Consider the following 18,917-nt stretch of genomic DNA (forward strand, 5'->3'; position numbering starts at 1 on the left):
CTTTTAAAGGCGAAACTGACTAGGTTTGCTTTGCTATTGATAAACTTTCAAACCCCTGCCTCTGTTTTAAGATGAAATTGACCAGTTTGTGTCTTTGCTTTGGTATCAATAAACTGATAAGCCCATGCCTTTGCTTTCTAGGGTGAAACTGACTGGCCTGTGTGTTTGTTTTCCATTAGAGTCATCTCTTGCTTTCTCCCAGGGCTGAGGAGGAAAGGATCCAATACGATTCAGAGGAGGGAGAGGGTGTGTGGAATAGGCACCCTTTAAAACCCATGTTGAAACTTCCCTCACCCAGTGGCATCACTAGGGTTGGTGCCACCCAGTGAGGTAACTCATGGTGTCACCCCCATGGACCTCCTTTTTTGAACTATAACTCCCATCAGCCCAATCCAGTGGCCATGCTGGCTGGGGCTGATGGGAGCTGTAGTTTTAAAAAGTAACTTTTCCAAGCTCTGGCTAACAGCTGCTATACAGATCAGTTAAAAAACAGATTAAACAGCTCTGCAGCCAAAGGCTTACTTGTATAGGAGCACACCTCCTACTCAGAGTAGACCCATTGAAGTTAACAGACCTAACTCAGTTAGGATCATTAATGTCAATGGCTCGACTCTGCGTAGGCCTTAGTCAAACACGGCTCATAGGAACTTGCCTTGTATCAGGTCCAGCTGCACACAGACTGGCAGCATCTCTCCAGGATTTCAGGCAGCGGCCTCTTCCCAGCTCCATCTGCAGACCCTCTGCCGCTGCCCTGGGCCCTTCCGTAGCTTTCCCACAGAGCTCGCCTGCAAGGCTGGCCCCAGCTCCCTGCTTGGCCTTTGGGTCAAGGTTCCCCACCACACTCACGTGGCCAATCTACCGCCTGCTCCCTTTCTCCTAGGTGTCACCCTGATGCTGAAGGTCATGGCTTGCAGCACACAGGAGGCCCGAACGCCCCTCCACGTCTCAGGTGCAGGCCAAGGCACACTTCACCTGGCTGGGAGCAAGCCCGCGGGACACAATGGACCTTGCTTCCTAGTAAACACGGCTCGGACTCTGTCGCAAAGTGCACTTTGGAGAAGTCCAGAGTCCAGCCGAAGGGTGAGGAGGGAGAACAACGGGGCGGCGGGGTGTTTTCTTTCTATGGGAGATGAGCTGGGGAGGAACGGGCGCCAGTCACCTCCACCCCAATCCGTGGCGGAGTTTGCAGACAGCTGCTGTGGCCGCACTATCATTCCATGCGGCAGCCCTTGCGAAGACCGCTGGCCTTGTCCCGACGGCTCTTCCCTGCGGCGGCGGTGCGCCTGGGCAAAGGCACCACAGCTCTCCAAGACCAGGCCCTGCCGGGCAAGCTTGCTGGGCATCGGGCAGAAGCCATGGCAGCAGCAAAGAACAGCCGGGCGAAAGGCGAGGAGAAGAAGCGGAGTTGCCATCTGCCCCGCTTCCCGGTGCCTAGGGGCAGCGGCTCTGGGTGTCACCCCCTCTGATGGTGACACCCGGTGTGGTCTGCACCTGCCGCACACCCCTAGTGACGCCACTGCCCTCACCATCGATGAGCAGGTATAGGAACCTATCCCTATACTTTCCATGTTATTCCTACCTCTGGTACCAAGACACCTTGGGACCACACTACTTGAAAGAACATTTCCTCTTATGAGGATCTGCCTGTTCTTTGAGATCAGCTGTTGCTTGTGTATGCCATTGTCTTCTGGCGGCAATATATTGAAGGGCTTTCTCTGTGGTGGCGCCCTGTGGTGGAATTCCCTACTATAAGAGGTGAGGCCATCTTCCTGTTTATTTGTGTTTCATCAGCAACTGAGACATTCTATTTTTAAATATACTTTTGATTCTGTGGCTGCTTAAGGAATTGTATGTGAGTGTTGCTTTTGTGTTTTGCTTGTTGCTGCTGTTTTTAGCTTGACAAGTTTGTGTATCCACACACAGTAAGGATGTGAAGATTGGGAGCGATTAACAATACAGAGACTTATGTCAGGTTAACAAGACTATAATGTTATTGGTTACAGTTAGGGTTACCATCATTTTGTCATTTGTACATTTGGCTTCGATAAGTGAAAAGTAAGAGTATGCTGTTGCACCATCTCAGAAAGAGTACATGTATTCTTAAAAGAGTACGGTTGGTAACCCTAGTTACAGTGCACAAACTGTGCACTGTTGGAGACAGTATGCCTATGTATACCAATCACAGGGAATCACAAGTGTGGAGAGTGTTGTTGCACACAGTTCCTGCTTGTTGGCTTCCCATCTGGTTGGCCACTGTTAGGACAGAATGTCGGACTAGCTGGGTCTTTGGCCTGATTCATCAGGGCTCTTCTTATGTAGAGTTTGGCACAAGGCTAGGATCCAGGCATCAACCACTAGCCAATGCCCTGGCCCCAGCCCAAGTGCTGGGGCCACATGCAGAAAGTTGTATGATCCCTGGATACACCACAGTGTGAACTGCTCTTGTGGGGCCCTCAAGTAATCTGGGAATGCAGTGGCTGTGCCATTCCTCTGAGCTAAGGCTGCAAATAGAAGGCAGCACCTCAAGACCCCTTATTGAGGTGCTCCCAGTGGGAAGTGGGGTGCCCATTCCATGCTTAACCCTACTATAGATTCAGCTCAGTGCCTCCCCTGCCTAGTGACATACTCATCTTTCACCCCCTGTATTGCTATGAGGAAGGCAAGACTCCCACAGTGCTGATCAGCTGGAAATCTCTTTGAAGCTGATTTAAAACAACACCAACACCAAAGCTGATCCCAACAGGTTTTACAGTAAAAAGGGGCAGGGTTTGACTAGCATCATGTGCCCCTGTTTTCAGAAGAGAGAGGTGGAGATGCACTGGAACCTGCAAAAAAGTGAGTGTGTTTCTACCCTACTACTACAGATGGTCCAAGTACAACCCCATCTATTTTGCTAAGCAATGGGCCTGTCAGTTTTTTCTTATTTTAGCAAAAAAAAGCTAAGCCAATGTCAACGATGCATGACAAGTTTTTTTGTAAGTCAAGTTGTTAGTTCACTGAGTAAATTTGTTACATAATTTTCCTATGAAAATAAACTCAAGCCTTCATTTCCAGACACGGAGATTATGGCACAATATAAACACACAACTGAATTAAGAGACGGTAGCGGTGGGGGAAATCATTCAACTGAAGCTGTAGTGGGAAGACACGAAAGTAAAAAATGAAAACTATGAAAACACAGAAAATAACATGCTGCTTAGGGGCTATTATTTTGCCAGGGAAAGGCAAAAAAGAAAAAAAGGAAACAGAAAAAAGAGTTGATAAAAAAGAAGAAGAATCAGCTCTGTCTTGCACCTGATTCCTACTCTTAGAACATAGAAGAGAGGAAGAGGGAGAGAGAGAGATCTTGGAGGCCTGGCTGACAGCTGAGGAAAAGTAGATAGAAATCAAGAAGGATGGGAACCTTTCCAAAGGCCTTCAGAGCTTAGTAGGGATTAACCAGGAAATGCAGCCAATGAGAGAGGGCTCGAGAAGAGACAGTTCTCAATCAAACACAAATGATGCACACTCTGTCAGATTTGCAAGCCAAGCCTGGCTTGAAGCTGCGTAGAGTCGTCATCATGAACTAGGCAAGGCAGGGCTCTTCTTACTAGACTGTTTAAATTCATTGTCTCTCTTCACAGCAAGTGCTGTGCAAACAGGATTCAGGCAGAATATGCAATCCAACCTGGTGTTTGCCCTGGCAGTTCCTGCCATTTCTCATCAAGGGAACAACCCTGGCCTAACGATCCAATGTTATGATGCCCTGGGAACTGTTTTTGGAAGAAGGCTCAACAGAATGTTCCATCCAAGCAACTGAGGCTGGCAACCGTGCTAGCTCAAGTGTTACCAGATCAGTTTGCTTCCCAACATTCATGCCATATTCCCCTTAGTAAATGGCCAAAATAAGCAAACACACATAGGGAGAGAGAGGGATGGAAATGTCCAGGTTAGGCAATCAGCCCCCTCTTTATTTGCTCATGGATCCCTCTGTCTGCTGCAAGGAGTGCCTCCTAGGCCAATACAACATAGGCAATAGGGAACTTTCCCTCAACAAGTGCTCATAGACAGCTGTAATTCTGCCAAGATCGAGGAACTCTGCCAGCTGTTTCAAGGACAAAGTCAGTGTGGTCTAGTGGTTAGAGTGTCAGACTAGAACCTGGGAGACTAGGGTTCAAATCCCCACTTGGCCACGGATCACCATGTCTAACCTCAGTCTAACCAAACTCACAGGGTTGTTGTGAGGATATTATGAAGAGTGGGGAAGAACTGCGTACCCCACCTTAAGCTCCTTGGAGGAAAGATGGGGTGTAAATGTAAGTAATGAATTAAAACAAAATGGGGGGGGGGTCATTTAATGCATTGCTGGTTCCTTCAGCTGACCCAAGTTATCTCTGGACTTTTCCCCCGCAGGAATTTCTCCCTCTATGGTGTATCAAGAGCAGACAAACAAGAGACTTGCAAAAGACCAGGATGTCATATCCAATACGTAGGAAAGACCACAACTGACCTACGCACGCGCTTCAGGAACCACAAGTCAGCAATTTTGACAAAAAAAGTGGAGCAACCAGTTGCAAAGCATTTTAACATCGAGGGTCACAGCCTGTTGGACTTTTCCATTACAGCGATAGAGATGCCAGCAGATCCAGCAGCATTGACCAAAAGGGAGAACTTTTGGATTTACTCTCTGGACACATTGGCACCACATGGCCTGAACCTGGAGGACAGTACCACCACTACTTAGCTTCTGCAAATGAAGCCCCTCTGAGCATTCCATCCTCAAAGCTCTATAACTGCCACCTTGGTAACAGCATTTGTATGTTAGCAGCTGATGAAGGTGGAAGCTGAAACGTTTTCTTAATACAATAAAAACCTCTATTTGGTTAATCACAATTACGTTTATATATATATATATTACCTTCACGCCCACACGTCTCTCCAAGAATTTTTATGCATCTCCTATAATTTCTTTTCCCGTTCTCCTTTCACCCTCAACTTGTACTTTACTTCCTCACATCATAAACTGCCAGCTTCTTTCATCCCTCCTCATTAATCCTTTTACATTCATTTTTATAACATTTCTCTCTTATCCCCTTCCATTCTGTTCCCAGATTGTGGTGTTGCTGTTAATAAATATTAACCTTTTATCTCACTTTCTAATGTCCTTCAGTGTCTCCTCTTACCCTTTCCCCTCAGAGAAGGAGACTTTCCTTCCCTCCTCCCTCCCCGAACTTCTCTCAGCCACATTTACTCAACATACAAGGAATTGTCGGTGCTGGCATTGATCTAACCAAAGGGCTATTGCACAGCTGGGGTGGTGTGGGGGTGACAAGCCAGTGAGAAGAAGCACGGGGAAGGCTGTGGCACTGAGGCCCACTTGAAAGTGGCCCCAAAACCCAGTGGTAGATCCTGGCCTGCTGCTTGAGAAATACTGACTTATCAAATCAGAATGCAGATTAGACTGCGGGTTTATCTACATGGTAGTTTAGTGTGTGTTCAGTGCTACTCACATCTCCTTTTAATTCGCATGGTTCACATGACACTACTGGCAAACAGAAACTATCATGCAATTTCCCCCCTGTAAATCCATAGTAACTCAATCCTCTGATAATACAAAAAGGAAAGGAAAAAAGTCTTCACTCTGTATCTCTAATGCTTGCAGACACTTTGTTCTGATGCTTTTAGGTGGGTATGTCAATCATTCCCCTCTCTATGCCCACTCCCTCCTCCTTCCTTCGTTCATTTTATTTCCTCTAGGATGAAAAGCAACTTCTGGCTGCTCTCCCCCTTCTGCTTGCCTTTTTTATGTTGCTGCAAATGGTGCCTTATTTTTCTTTACCTCCTAACTTATGCACAAAAGCATAACACTGCTCAAACAAAGATTTGCATTTCAGCAATATTGTACCAGTGAAAATACAAATAATCGCACTTCCAGATTGTTGTTTTTAAAATGAAACTTAGCAGTAGAACAAAGTGAGCATGCTCGGTTGCCAAGTAACCAGAGGGAGTAGAAATGCTAAATTATAGGGTGTGGTCATTAGGAAACTGCATGATTGATCCTTCCCCTCAGAGTGAATAGAAAACACCATGTTTACAGCTGGCATCGAGCCCTTACTGTGGACAGTGCAAATAGAAAACGGAGGTAAAACGTGTCTTTAGTACAAAGTAATTCTCCCATGTGGATAAGCCCTAAGTTTCTACAAACTGTTCCATGACATAATTTGAGGGATTACCTACCTACATTTTTACAAGGTGACCTGAGAGTTGCCTGCCTGCCCGCCTGTCTGCCTGCCTTTTTCACAGTTTTAAGTTGCTTGGAACAACTAAAAAGTATGGTGTTTGCTGTATTCATTGAAAAAGAATGTGTCTAAAAATGTCCTGGAATCAGTGGTGTGCTATCCCTTCCAGGGTAATTCGGCAACAGGGGTGGGGAACCTTTGGCCCTTCAGATGTTGCTAAACTACAACACCCATCAACCTCAGCAAGTATGGCCAATGGCCAGGGATGGTGGGAGTTGTAGTTCAGCAACATCTGAAGGGCTAAAAGTTCTCCACCTCTGTTCTTCAAGATGGCTGCCCCCATATACTTGGAGTGGGCAGTGTGAGGTTAATTCCTGGTACAATTACAACAGTTACAGGCGTGTCCATTTCCCCTCATTTTTGCCCCCTTCACATCATACATTTAAAGCACATCCAACTCACATTTAAAGCACATGACTTTTCCCCAAAGAATTCTGGGAACTGTGGTTTCCTCCTCACAGAGCTACAAATTCCCAGCATCCTTACAAAGTACAGTTCCCAGAATTCTTTGGGGAAAGCCATGTACTTTAAATATGCATTGAATGTGCTTTAAATGTAAGGTGTGTGTGGACCTGGGTGGAGGAAGTTCCGCCAGCAGCAGTGCTGGCTAGCAAGGACTCTAGTTAAGGAGAAAGTGACTTGGTCCTTACCAGGAGTAGCAGCAGGGAAGACAGGTTATTGTTTACAGGAAATGGGGTGGCCATTTGAAGTTCCCCCAGCAGTGGTGGTAGATAGGGAACATTATGGACCTTCTGATGTTGTTTTGGACTTATTTATTTATTTTATTATTTATTTATTACATTTATATACTATCCCATAGCCAAAGCTCTCTGGGCAGTTTACAGCAATTAAAAATGTTAAAAACAAATATACAATATGACTTCAACTCCCATCAGCCCTTATCATTGACCATGCTGCCTGGGGCTGATGGGAGTTGTAGTCCAACAACACCTGGACGGCCACAAGGCCCACCATTCCTGTAGTAGACAATCAAATTAAGAGGGGAGGGGCTGGCAGGTAATTCGTTGCATGGGGACTATATATATCTTGTGCCATTAGCACTGAATGAGGCTTGCACTTGTATAATGTTTCTCTCTCCCCACTCCACCCCCAGAAAAGAAAAAAAAGTGTCATTGATTGCTGTCTGGAAGTGCCTGGCATCTTCCAAGGACTTGCTGAATTTGGCCTTGCTGGTACATGAATCATGTGGCGAGTTACACAACAGAATTCATGTCAATCTAGCTGTGTCTTACCAAGCTTTAGGCATTAAAATGTCCCACCTCTGTTTTGTCTGAAAAGACCTTCCCAGATGTCAACTGTTGCTTTGAAACAACAGCAAATTCACCAGCATTACATAAGAGAACTGTTGTTTGCACCCTATTCCCGTCACTGCCATGGATTTGTTTACTGAAATATATCTAAATCCCAGAGAAGTTCTTTGAATGACACCTCAGAGGACAGGAAGCTAAAGAATTAACTGCTACAGTTATCAATCACTTCTGTAGCCCTGACCAAAGAAAGAGGAAGAATCTGTCATATAGCTGTGATGGGGAGCAGAGTCATTTTCCACTGGTGTTTTCCACCACTATAATCCGCAAGACAGGCTAAGTCACTGCTATCTCATTCTCTGTAAAACCACAGTTTTGAAATAAGAACCAGTTTCTTCTCTTCCTGGCGTAATAGATTGTTCATTTTCTCTTCAAGTGTTTACTGCGCTGAAGTGGAAGAGATTTAGCTGAGCTTGGATATCTCCTGCAGCATTTAATGGAAAGAAAGCATGGGTCCTTCCCATCCATTGTTTTGCTTCTTTCAGCACCAGGGACTTGATAGGCTTTGTTAACTAATTAACTGACCAACCAACCAACCAACCAACCAACCAACCAACCAACCAACCAGTCACATTATACAATGAAAAAGTCTCAAAGCACCTTGACATGTTTACTGATAAATGTCTTCTGCTACTGCAGTTCTGTTGGGTCTGATTATGGCAGGAAAAGGGGACTTTATGGCCCTCTGGATGCTGTTGGACTCCAGCTACCATCACCTCTTATCATTGGCCATGCTAGCTGGGGCTGATGGGAGTTGGAGTCCAACAACAATATCTGGAGGGTCAAAAGGTTCCCCACCCCTGGATTATGGGCTATTGCAAATGGTTTTATTGTAATGTATTCTTTTTGTTTTCATGCAATGTCTTTGGCTCTTAATTTTGTGTGCCCTTTCAAGACTCTTTTGTAGTGAGCGAAACTGTTGGGTGCGGTCATCCGGAGTTTTGGAGTGTGTTGCCATCAGTATGCTGATGACACGCAGCTCTATTTCTCCTTTTCATCTTCTCCAGGTGAAGCTGTCAATGAGTTGAACCCGTGCCTGGCTGCGACAATGGACTGGATGAGGGCTAATAAACTGAGGCTCAATCCAGACAAGACTGAGATGCTGTTAATGGTTGGTTCTTCTGACTGGATGGTGGATGTCCAACCTGTCCTGAATGGGGTTGCACTCCCCCTGAAGGAGCAGGTCCGTAGTTTGGGGGTTCTCCTAGAACCTCTCTGTCACTTGAGGCTCAGGTAGCCTCGGTGGCACGGAGTGTCTTCTACCAACTTCGGTTGGTGGTCCAGCTATGCCCCTATCTGGACAGGGATAACCTGGCTTCAGTGGCCCATGCTTTGGTAACCTCCAAGTTAGATTACTGCAATGCACTTTATGTGGGGCTGCCTTTGAAGACAGTTTTGAAACTCCAGCTTGTGCAAAATGCAGCGGCCAGATTGGTAACAGGGACCAGATGGTTCGAACATATAAAACCTATTCTGGCCTGCTTGCATTGGCTGTCTGTATGTTTCTGAGCTCAATTCAAGGTGCTGGTTTTAACCTATAAAGCCTTACACGGCTTGGGACCACAATACCTGACAAAACACCTCTCCCAACATGAACCCACCTGTACACTACACTCAACATCAAAGGTCCTCCTCTGGGTGGCTCCTCCAACGGAAGCTCGGAGGATGGAAACAAGGGAGAGAGCCTTCTCAGTGGTGGCCCCCAAATTATGGAACAATTACCTCGACAAGGTGCACCTGGCGCCAACACTGTTATCTTTTCAGCGCCAGATCAAGACTTTCCTCTTTTCCCAGGCATTTTAGCATGTGTTTTTAAATTGTTTTTTTAAAAAGTGTTTTTTAAATTTGTATAATTGTTTTTCATGTTTTTAATTGTTGGAAAACCCCCAGAGAGCTTTGGCTATGGGGTGGTATATAAATGCAATAAATAATGATGATGATGATAATAATAATAATAATAATACATTCAAGTCTCGCATGTCATCAAAACAGAAAAAAACAACATCCGTTTGGATGTTCTTTGTTAATGAGTCTGGGGCTAAAAAATTCTGAAGGGCACGACTCTTGTGACATAGAGCTAGAGGTGCTGCTTCTGCAACTACTTCCAGTCACTGGTGACTCTGTGGCCTTCTCATTCAATGGGGTTCCAAAGCTCAAGTATCCTGTTGAACTTTTCAGCTTTCTGACACTTTCCTTCTTTTATAATGTACCCTTAGAGACAAGCACTTGACCTCACATCACACCCCAGAGTTTACCACGCATCTGCATCTGACATGTGGTAAAATCAGTAGAGGTCAGCTGGGTGACACTGCTGCTGCTTACTGAGAAGGGGAGCAGGAGGAGCAAAGCCGGGAGAGCTCAGCATAGTGCGGGCACAGCAGCAGGAGCATCAGATTGGCGCTATCACTGTGCTTGCACAGCGCTAAGCTCCCCACACCTTGCCTCTCTCCCTCTCTGTAAATGGCAGCCACCCTCGGTGTCGGGAAACCAGAGGTGCAATGCCACCCCTCCTGCATGGACTGCAACTGAAATCCTCTTTATCATGTGCCAGGATGATGTAGGCAACCAAGCCATTTGGTTGTCTTTACAGGCCGCATTTTCCCCAGAAAGCACCCCACCCATGCATCTGTTGTGGTGCCTTTGTGAGCATTTGGTGGCAATCTGACGCTGGCCCACAGGCCTGTCACCATTATGACTAGTTTTGTTGGCTGTCAGCAGCATTAAAGGACAGCAAAAGGACACAAGAGGAAAAGGTGAGAAGGATGAGAGGAGAGTCAGTGGTGATGAGGAAAGGGGTAAAAGATTAAGGGTGATTTCCAACATTTATTTTTGTTTGTTTGTTTCAACAAGTTTTATACTGCTTAACACCATAGTCTCTAAGCAGTGTATGTTGTTGTTATGTGCCTTCAAGTCGATTACGACTTATGGCGACCCTATGAATCAACGACCTCCAAGAGCATCTGTCATGAACCACCCTGCTCAGATCTTGTAAGTTCAGGTCTGTGGCTTCCTTTATGGAATCAATCCATCTCTTGTTTGGCCTTCCTCTTTTTCAACTCCCTTCTGTTTTTCCCAGCATTATTGTCTTTTCTAGTGAATCATGTCTTCTCATGATGTGTCCAAAGTATGATAACCTCAGTTTCATCATTTTAGCTTCTAGTGACAGTTCTGGTTTAATTTATTCTAACACCTAATTATTTGTCTTTTTTGCAGTCCATGGTATGCGCAAAGCTCTCCTCCAACACCACATTTCAAATGAGTGGATTTTTCTCTTATCCACCTTTTTCACTGTCCAACTTTCACATCCATACATAGAGATCGGGAATACCACGGTCTGAATTATCCTGACTTTGGTGTTCAGTGATACATCTTTGCATTTGAGGACCTTTTCTAGTTCTCTTACAGCTGCCCTTCCCAGTTCTAGCCTTCTTCTGATTTCTTGACTGTTGTCCCCATTTTGGTTAATGATTGTGCTGAGGTGTTGATAATCTTTGACAAGTTCAATGTCCTCATTGTCAACTATAGTTACATAAATCTTCTGTTGTCGTTACTTGAGTCTTTTTGACGTTCAGCTGTAGTCCTGCTTTTGTGCTTTCCTCTTTAACTTTCATCAGTATTCATTTCAAATCATTACTGGTTTCTGCTAAGAGTATGGTATTGTCTGCATATCTTAAATTATTGATGTTTCTCCCTCCAATTTTCACACCTCCTTCATCTTGGTCCAATCCCGCTTTCCGTATGATATGTTCTGAGTACAGATTAAACAAATAGGGTGATAAAATACAACCCTGTCTCACACCCTTTCCGATGGGGAACCAATCGGTTTCTCCATATTCTGTCCTGACAGTAGCCTCTTGTCCAGAGTATAGGTTCCTCATCAGGACAATCAGATGCTGTGGCACCCCCATTTCTTTTAAAGCATTCCATAGTTTTTCATGATCTACACAGCCAAAGGCTTTGCTGTAATCTATAAAGCACAGGGTGATTTTCTTCTGAAATTCTTTGCTCCATTCCATTATCCAACGTATGTTTGCAATATGATCTCTGGTGCCTCTTCCCTTTCTAAATCCAGCTTGGACGTCTGGCATTTCTCGCTCCATGTAGGGTAAGAGCCTTTGTTGTAGAATCTTGAGCATTACTTTACTTGCATGGGATATTAAGACAATAGTTTGATAATTACTGCATTCTCTGGGATCCCCTTTCTTTGGAAGTGGGATATATATTGAACGCTTCCAGTCTCTGGGCCATTGTTTAGTTTACCATATTTCTTGACAAATTTTTGTCAAAATTTGGACAGATTCAGTCTCAGTAGCTTGTAGCAACTCTATTGGTATGCTGTCTATTCCTGGTGATTTGTTTCTTCCAAGAAGTTTAAGAGCAGCTTTCACCTCACATTCTAAAATTTCTGGCTCTTCATCATATGGTTCCTCTGTGAATGAATCTGTCATCCTGTCATCTCTTTTTTTAGAGTTCTTCAGTGTATTGCTTCCTTCTTCCTTTTATTTCATCTCAGTCAGTCAGTGTATTCTCCTGTTGATTATTCAACTTCCCTACTCTTGGTTTAAATTCCCCTTTCATTTCTCTAATCTTTTGGAATAGGGCTCTTGTTCTTCCCATTTTGTTGTCCTTTTCTATTTCTATACCATAACTATTGTAATAGTTTTGTTTGTCCCTACGTACTAGTCGTTGTATAGTTGCATTTAGGGTTCTGACCATGTTTCTCTCTCCTTTTGCTTTTGCTTTCCTTCTCTCTTTAACCATTTTAAGAGTTTCTTCAGTCACCCATTGAGGTCTTTCTCTCTTTTTAACAAGAGGTATTGTCTTTTTGCATTTCTCCCTGATAATGTCCCTGACTTCATTCCATAGTTCTTCTGGTTCTCTGTCAACTAAGTTTAAAGCCTCAAACCAGTTCCTTATTTGATCTTTATATGCTTCTGGGATGTTATTTAAATTGTATTTTGGCGTTATGATTGCTTTGTTGGTCTTCTTTAGCTTTACTCTGATTTTCGATACGACCAGTTCATGATCTGTACCGCAGTCTGCTCCTGGTCTTGTTTTTGCAGAAAGTATGGAACTTCTCCACCTTCTGCTACCAATTATATAATCAATTTGATTCCTATATTGACCATTTGGTGATGTCCACGTGTATAGTCGTCTTTTCGGTTGTTCAAAAAATGTGTTTGCAAGAAACAAATTATTGGCTTCACAGAATTGAATAAGTCTGCTTCGTTTCTGTCTCCTAGGCCCCATTTCCCCACAATTCCTAATTCTTCTCTGTTCCCTACTTTTGCATTCCAATCCCCCATGATTATCAGCACATCTTGTTTTGGTGTGTGATCAATTTCTTCCTGTACTTCTGCATAAAATCTCTCCAATTCCTCTTCTTCTGCATTTGCCGTTGGAGCATAGACTTGGATGATGGTTATGTTGATAGGTTTCCCATTTAATCTCATTGATATCAGTCGCTCAGACCTTGCGTTGTAGCTCCTAATTGCTCTTGCTACATCGCTTCTCACTATTAAAGCAACCCCATTTCTTCTTAATTTCTGATTTCCTGCATAAAATATTTTGTAGTTGCTTGATTTAAAATGTCCCATTCCCGTCCATTTTAGTTCCCTCACACCAAGTATTGTAATGTTGATGCGTTCCATTTCTTGCTTGACAATTTCTAACTTTCCTTGGTTCATGCTTCTCACATACCATGTTCCTATTGTGTGCATCATACAACTCTGGACTCTCCTTTCGCAACTGTGCACATCAGCCTCTGGGCTTCCTTTCGGCTTTGACCCAGCTGCGTCATTAGTTACAGCGCTACTCGTACTTGTCCTTTGTTCTTCCCCAGTAGCTCGGTGAGTGCCTTCTGACCTGGGGGTCTCATCTTCCAGCACTATCTCGTTTTGCATTTTGGATACTCTGTTCATAGGGTTTTCATGGTAAGAGATATTCAGAGGTGGTTTACCATTTCCTTCCTCTGAGTTTGGATGCATCTTAGTCTGGTGTTTCAGCTTTGACCATTCCGCCTTGGGTGCCCCTGCTAGGAGTCTAGCCTCTTGGTCTAGACTCCTGACGGCATTGCTCTCAGCTTCTTCAAGAGTTGAAAATTTACTACTTTCCAGTTTGGTGGCTTTTTTCCTATTTAATTTACAGCACTTTTATATAGGATGTGTTGGTGTGGACACATTACAACTCCTACTTGTAATGTTCCTCCATTCTCAAACCCCCCTCCTTTGCCCATTGTTCCTTTTTTCCTCCATATCCCTGACAAATGATTTTCATTTCCACTTTTATTTGTTCTTCTCTCTTCCAACCCTGTTCCTGACTTACAATCTAGCTTTTGCACTTAGGGTAGAAACACACTCACTGTTCTGCTGATTCTAGTGTGTGTCTGCCTCTCTCTTCTGAAAGCCAGGGCACACAACGCTACTCAACCCCCACCCGTTTTTTGTGGAGCTGCTTGAGTGTGTGTGTGTTTAATTCGCTTCTAAGTTATTTTTAGCTGAGCAGCAGATGAACCAGTTCCCCCTCCAGGTGTGGCTAATGGAAATGGTTTGATCATTTCTGTCACCTAAGCCCCATTTCCCCACAATTCCTAGTTCTTCTCTGTTCCCTACTTTTGCATTCCAGTCCCCCACGATTATCATCATATCTTGTTTTGGTGTGTGATCAATTTCCTCCTGTACTTCTGCGTAAAATCTCTCCAATTCTTCTTCTTCTGCTTTTGATGTTGGAGCGTAGACTTGGATGATCGTTATGTTAATAGGTTTCCCATTTAATCTCATTGATATCACTCGCTCAGACCTTGCGTTGTAGCTCCTAATTGCTTTTGCTACATCACTTCTCACTATTAAAGCAACCCCGTTTCTTCTTGATTTCTCATTTCCTGCATGAAATATTTTGTAGTTGCCTGATTAAAAATGTCCCATTCCAGTCCATTTTAATTCACTCACGCCAAGTATTGTAATGTTGATACGCTCCATTTCTTGCAATGTATAGTATAGTAAGGTTAAAAAGAGTTAATAAATCAGTTGAAACTAACCATAAAATCAGAACACTTAGTTAAAATGCCTACCAAAATAAAAAGGTGCTGGAAGTTCAACAAGAAGGGGACCTGTTTGATCTCACCTTTGAGGGAGTTCCACAGAACTGGACCCATAACACTGAATGTAAAGCTCCTAGTGGATATGAGCCATGTATCTTCTGAACCATGGGAGACCACTAACAGTGACTCCCCCAAAGACCTCAGTGATCAGGCAGGGATATAAGAAATCAGGCAGTCCTTAACATATCCTGGGCCCAAGTTGTTAAGGGGCTTGTCAATCAATACAAGAAACGTGAACCTCCAGTACCATATAGGCAGTCAGTGCAAATTTTTAAGCACCAGAGTGATGTGCTGGTGATAGTTGTCCCCACCAATTGTCTAGCCACAGCATTTTACACCAGCTGGAGCGTCCAGACCAGGCCCAATGGTAGCCTCATATAGAATGCATCACAATAATCTAGTCTTCAGGTTACCAGTGCATGAATCACCATGAGCTATCCCTGTCCAAGAATTGTCATAGTAGAAGGCACTCCTATTCCTAGTCACTGAGGCTATCTGAGCCTCAAGTGACAGAGTTGTATCCAGCAACACTCCCAAACTGTGAAACTCCTCTTCCAGAAGGAGTGCAACCTTGTCCAGAACAGGCAACTGGCCCATCTCCCAGACATGGGACCCATCCAACTACAGTGGCTCCATCTTCCCAGGGTTCAAATTCATAACAAGCTACACCTGCTGAAATTCCATATACTCTTTTATACCTGGCCATGGTATTTTTATTTGCCTGTTTAAAATATGTTTAGTCCACCTTTCCATCTGCCATAGGTGGCATATAGCCAGAGCCTGGAAAGTTACTTTTTTGAACTATAGCTCCCATCAGCCCAATCCAGTGGCCATGCTGGCTGGAGCTGATGGGAGTTGTAGTTTAAAAAAGTAACTTTTCCCAGCTCTGCATATAGCAAAAAACAAGAACAATCACATTCATTGAGTAAGAGATGTAGCATTTCACTGATGCACAGACTTGAAAGCCCGAATAAAGTTTTGATGAACAGCACAATTGGGAATTAGTGAAGTGACTCGAAGAAAGCAGAGGGTGACACAGTTGATGTGAGGAACAAGATTGATGATGGTGGTGGCAGGTTCTTGGATGTAACTGTGACGGCTCATGAATTTGGAGAGGATAGGATTCCAAGGTTAAGCCATTTTTCTTGGCATTGTGAATGTTTGTCTCATTCTACACAGGAGCATTCTGAAATGAACAAAGTGAGTATTAAAACAGCCCAGTGGTTTTCAGACTTTTTCTACTAACAGAGAATCACCTCCACATCTACTAGGGCTGTGCAGTGACTTCAGATAAAACCCAAGCAGAAGTGAGATGCTTTGGAAGGATTCTGGGCTTGTCCAAGGTAAAGTGGGATCCGTACAAGGTGCCCCAAGTCAGGGACCCTGCTCAGGGCATGTCAGTGACTCACACACACACAATGTTCCACGCAAGTGAGTGCTAAAAGCAAATCTAATAGTCGAGGTAGAGTAAATGCCAGCATGGGGGAGGGAGGGAGGAGAGGTTGTGACTGACAAGTAAGCTTGAAATCAAATGGAATGATTTACCCAGATTCTCCAATTCCATTGCTTTGGGGGAGAAAAGAAAATTCCTTTTAGTTCTCCCCCCCCCAAAAAAAACTTTAAAGGTCCCTAGCACAAAAACTATCTGCAATTAGCAGGTTTCTTACCTGTGGTCACCTGTCTTGTATCTGCTGTTTCAGACCACAAAACAATAGGGGAGATTAAGTTATTCTTTTTTTTATCCACCTCAAACTGTAAATGCTGCCTTTTTTGGGAAATCCCTGCAGCTGCCCTTCTAAAATTTGGCATGATTCATCCCCTCAGGAGGGCTATCATGGCTCCAAATTTCATCCAATTCTGGCAATTTGTTTTTAAAAAATTATACACCATTCCTTTTGCAAATAAATAAATAAATCTTGAAAGGATCCTAGTAGAAAAAAACCCCTGGACTTATTTGCCTGTAATTTCACATGTTTTATTCACATGGGAAGGGCAATATTAAGCTTGCAAATTTCATCTATTTCTGTCAAAAAGTAGTTACAGCCATTTTTTAATTTTTTCTGTTAGTAATGGGGAAGTTGAAGTCTTGGTTTTTATTTTTTTCTGAAGTGGCCTCAGCCTTGGATTGCAAGCCAAATAGAGAAGCATCTAAAGCACTTCCAACCAAGGTGGGCTGTTTTTTGAAGCACTGAATCGGAGTCTGAATTGATTCTTGTGATCAGGCACACAGCTAGCATCTACTATGAAATCACTGCATTGCACATGATTCTGGGGTAGGGTTGCCAGGTTCCTGGCCTGAGACTGATCCTGTATCTTTAGGAGAAGAGAAAGTCAGCCAAGTGCAGGTGTTCTTGCAACCCTGTAATGAGAAAAAACACAAGGTGGAATTTTCCCTTCCTCCTGCACAACTTTTAAAGATACAGAAGACCTCTTGGAGGCCGGGCCTGGCAACCAAGAGGTCTTCTGTATCTTTAAAAGTTGTGCAGGGGGAAGGAAGAATTCCACCTTATGGTTTTTCTCATTACAGAGTTGCAAGAACACTTGCACTTGGCTCACCTTCTCTTCTGCTAAAGATACAGGATCAGTCTCAGGCCAGGAACCTGGCAACCCTATTCTGGGGCCATGTTCTATTTATTTATTTTATGGATCAATACCCCAGATTTTGGAAAATCTCAGAAAGCAACTTAAAAAGATTTACATACAGTAGACTATCAATAGCAATAACATTCAAATAAAAACTGCACAGCTAAGAAAATGTCTAAAAACTAATCGGCATGAATCAATCATAAAAGGCCTCAGTAGAGAAAAATGTTTTGAGAGTGTACTTCAAAGTGCAAAGAGAGGGGAATTACTGGATTTTCCAAGGGAGGGAATTCCATAAAGAGGCCATTGTCTCTGGGACCAAAGAGCAGGGCCTGAAATGATTATTTTACAATGCAGATTACTGTGGGTGGGGGTGGTCCTTTAGACCAGGGATGGAGAACTTGTGGCTCTGCAGATGTTGCTAGACTACAACTCCCACCCTGCCTTATCATTGGCCATGCTGGCTGGGGTGACAGGATTTGAAGTCCAGCCACAACAGGAAGGCTACATGTTTCCCACCACTGCTTTAGGCGGTGATGTAGTAGAGCTAGAACAGGGGGAAGCACAGCTCCGGGATTTTTTTTTTCCAGTGCAGGAACTATTAAATCATCTGCCAGAGGGCCAGGGTAACTGATGGAGGCTCCCAGCTCTGGCAAGTGAGTGAGATAATAACAAGGCTTACAAGTTTTACTATTGTTTGTGAGAGATTAGTTCAGAGAATGTCAGAGAATGAGGAACATAATCAAGCCAAGGTTACATGCTTCTTTCATTTGATGGGATTCCAGTCATGGAAGTTTCAATGATAACACTTCTGTGAAAGATTGTGTGCATTTCTAATCAAAAGCTAAAGGTTGCATTTCAGATGGATGAAGATCTTTTGCTAGAGTTCAAGGTGTTTTAATAATGGAATCTATGCAGTCAGAAGTAAGCACCACTGAATTCAATGGAGCTTACTCCCAGGTGACATGCATAGGATTTAGGGATGGTGGAGAAATTTGATTCAGTTCACTTTTAGAGCTAAACATTATCCAAAACAATGTGAGAACTGAAACATAAACATACTTTGAAATTTGCACTTATCTGAACTTTGCAATGCAGTTCTCCAACCAAGCAATGTTTTTAAAAATGCTATATTAGGGGAAAGTGTACACAAAATGAATATATTTGTGAAAATAACATACAAAAATGCATTATATTAGGATACATTGCTTGCAAAAATGTGTACATTAGTCAAAACTGCTTACAAACATGTATTTATTAGGACTACCTTCAAGTTGATTCCAACTTATGGTGACCCTATGAATAGGGTTTTCAAGGTAAGCGGTATTCAGAAGTGATTTACCATTGCCTTCCTCTGAGGCTGAGAGGCAGTGACTGGCCCAAGGTCGCCCAGTGAGCTTCATGGCTGTGTGGAGATTCAAACCCTGGTCTTCCAGGTCATAGTCCAGCACCTTAACTATACCACACTAGGAGACATTCACTCTAAAATGCTGGAGAACTTTCATGAGGATTTTGTTTTTTAAAAAATTGCAAATTGCTGCAGAATTGCAGAGAACTGAATTTAAAATTAGCAAAATGAGAAACTGAGAGAACCAAAATGGACAGATCATTCCATCCCTGATAGTATTA

At 43.6% G+C, this 18,917-nt stretch overlaps 1 protein-coding gene across 1 annotated transcript in view; it reads left to right on the forward strand.

Moving 5' to 3' along the window:
- The first annotated feature begins 1,217 nt into the window (after positions 1-1,217).
- LOC133363360 (H-2 class II histocompatibility antigen, E-D beta chain-like) overlaps positions 1,218-18,917 on the forward strand; it is a 31,047-nt gene continuing 13,347 nt past the window's right edge. The window contains exon 1 of the mRNA XM_061582762.1: positions 1,218-1,427. Coding sequence (XP_061438746.1) covers positions 1,218-1,427 — 210 coding nt within the window. The remainder of the gene's footprint in view (positions 1,428-18,917) is intronic.

This window comes from Rhineura floridana, chromosome 8 (assembly GCF_030035675.1).
Source record: "Rhineura floridana isolate rRhiFlo1 chromosome 8, rRhiFlo1.hap2, whole genome shotgun sequence".
NCBI lineage: Eukaryota > Metazoa > Chordata > Lepidosauria > Squamata > Rhineuridae > Rhineura > Rhineura floridana.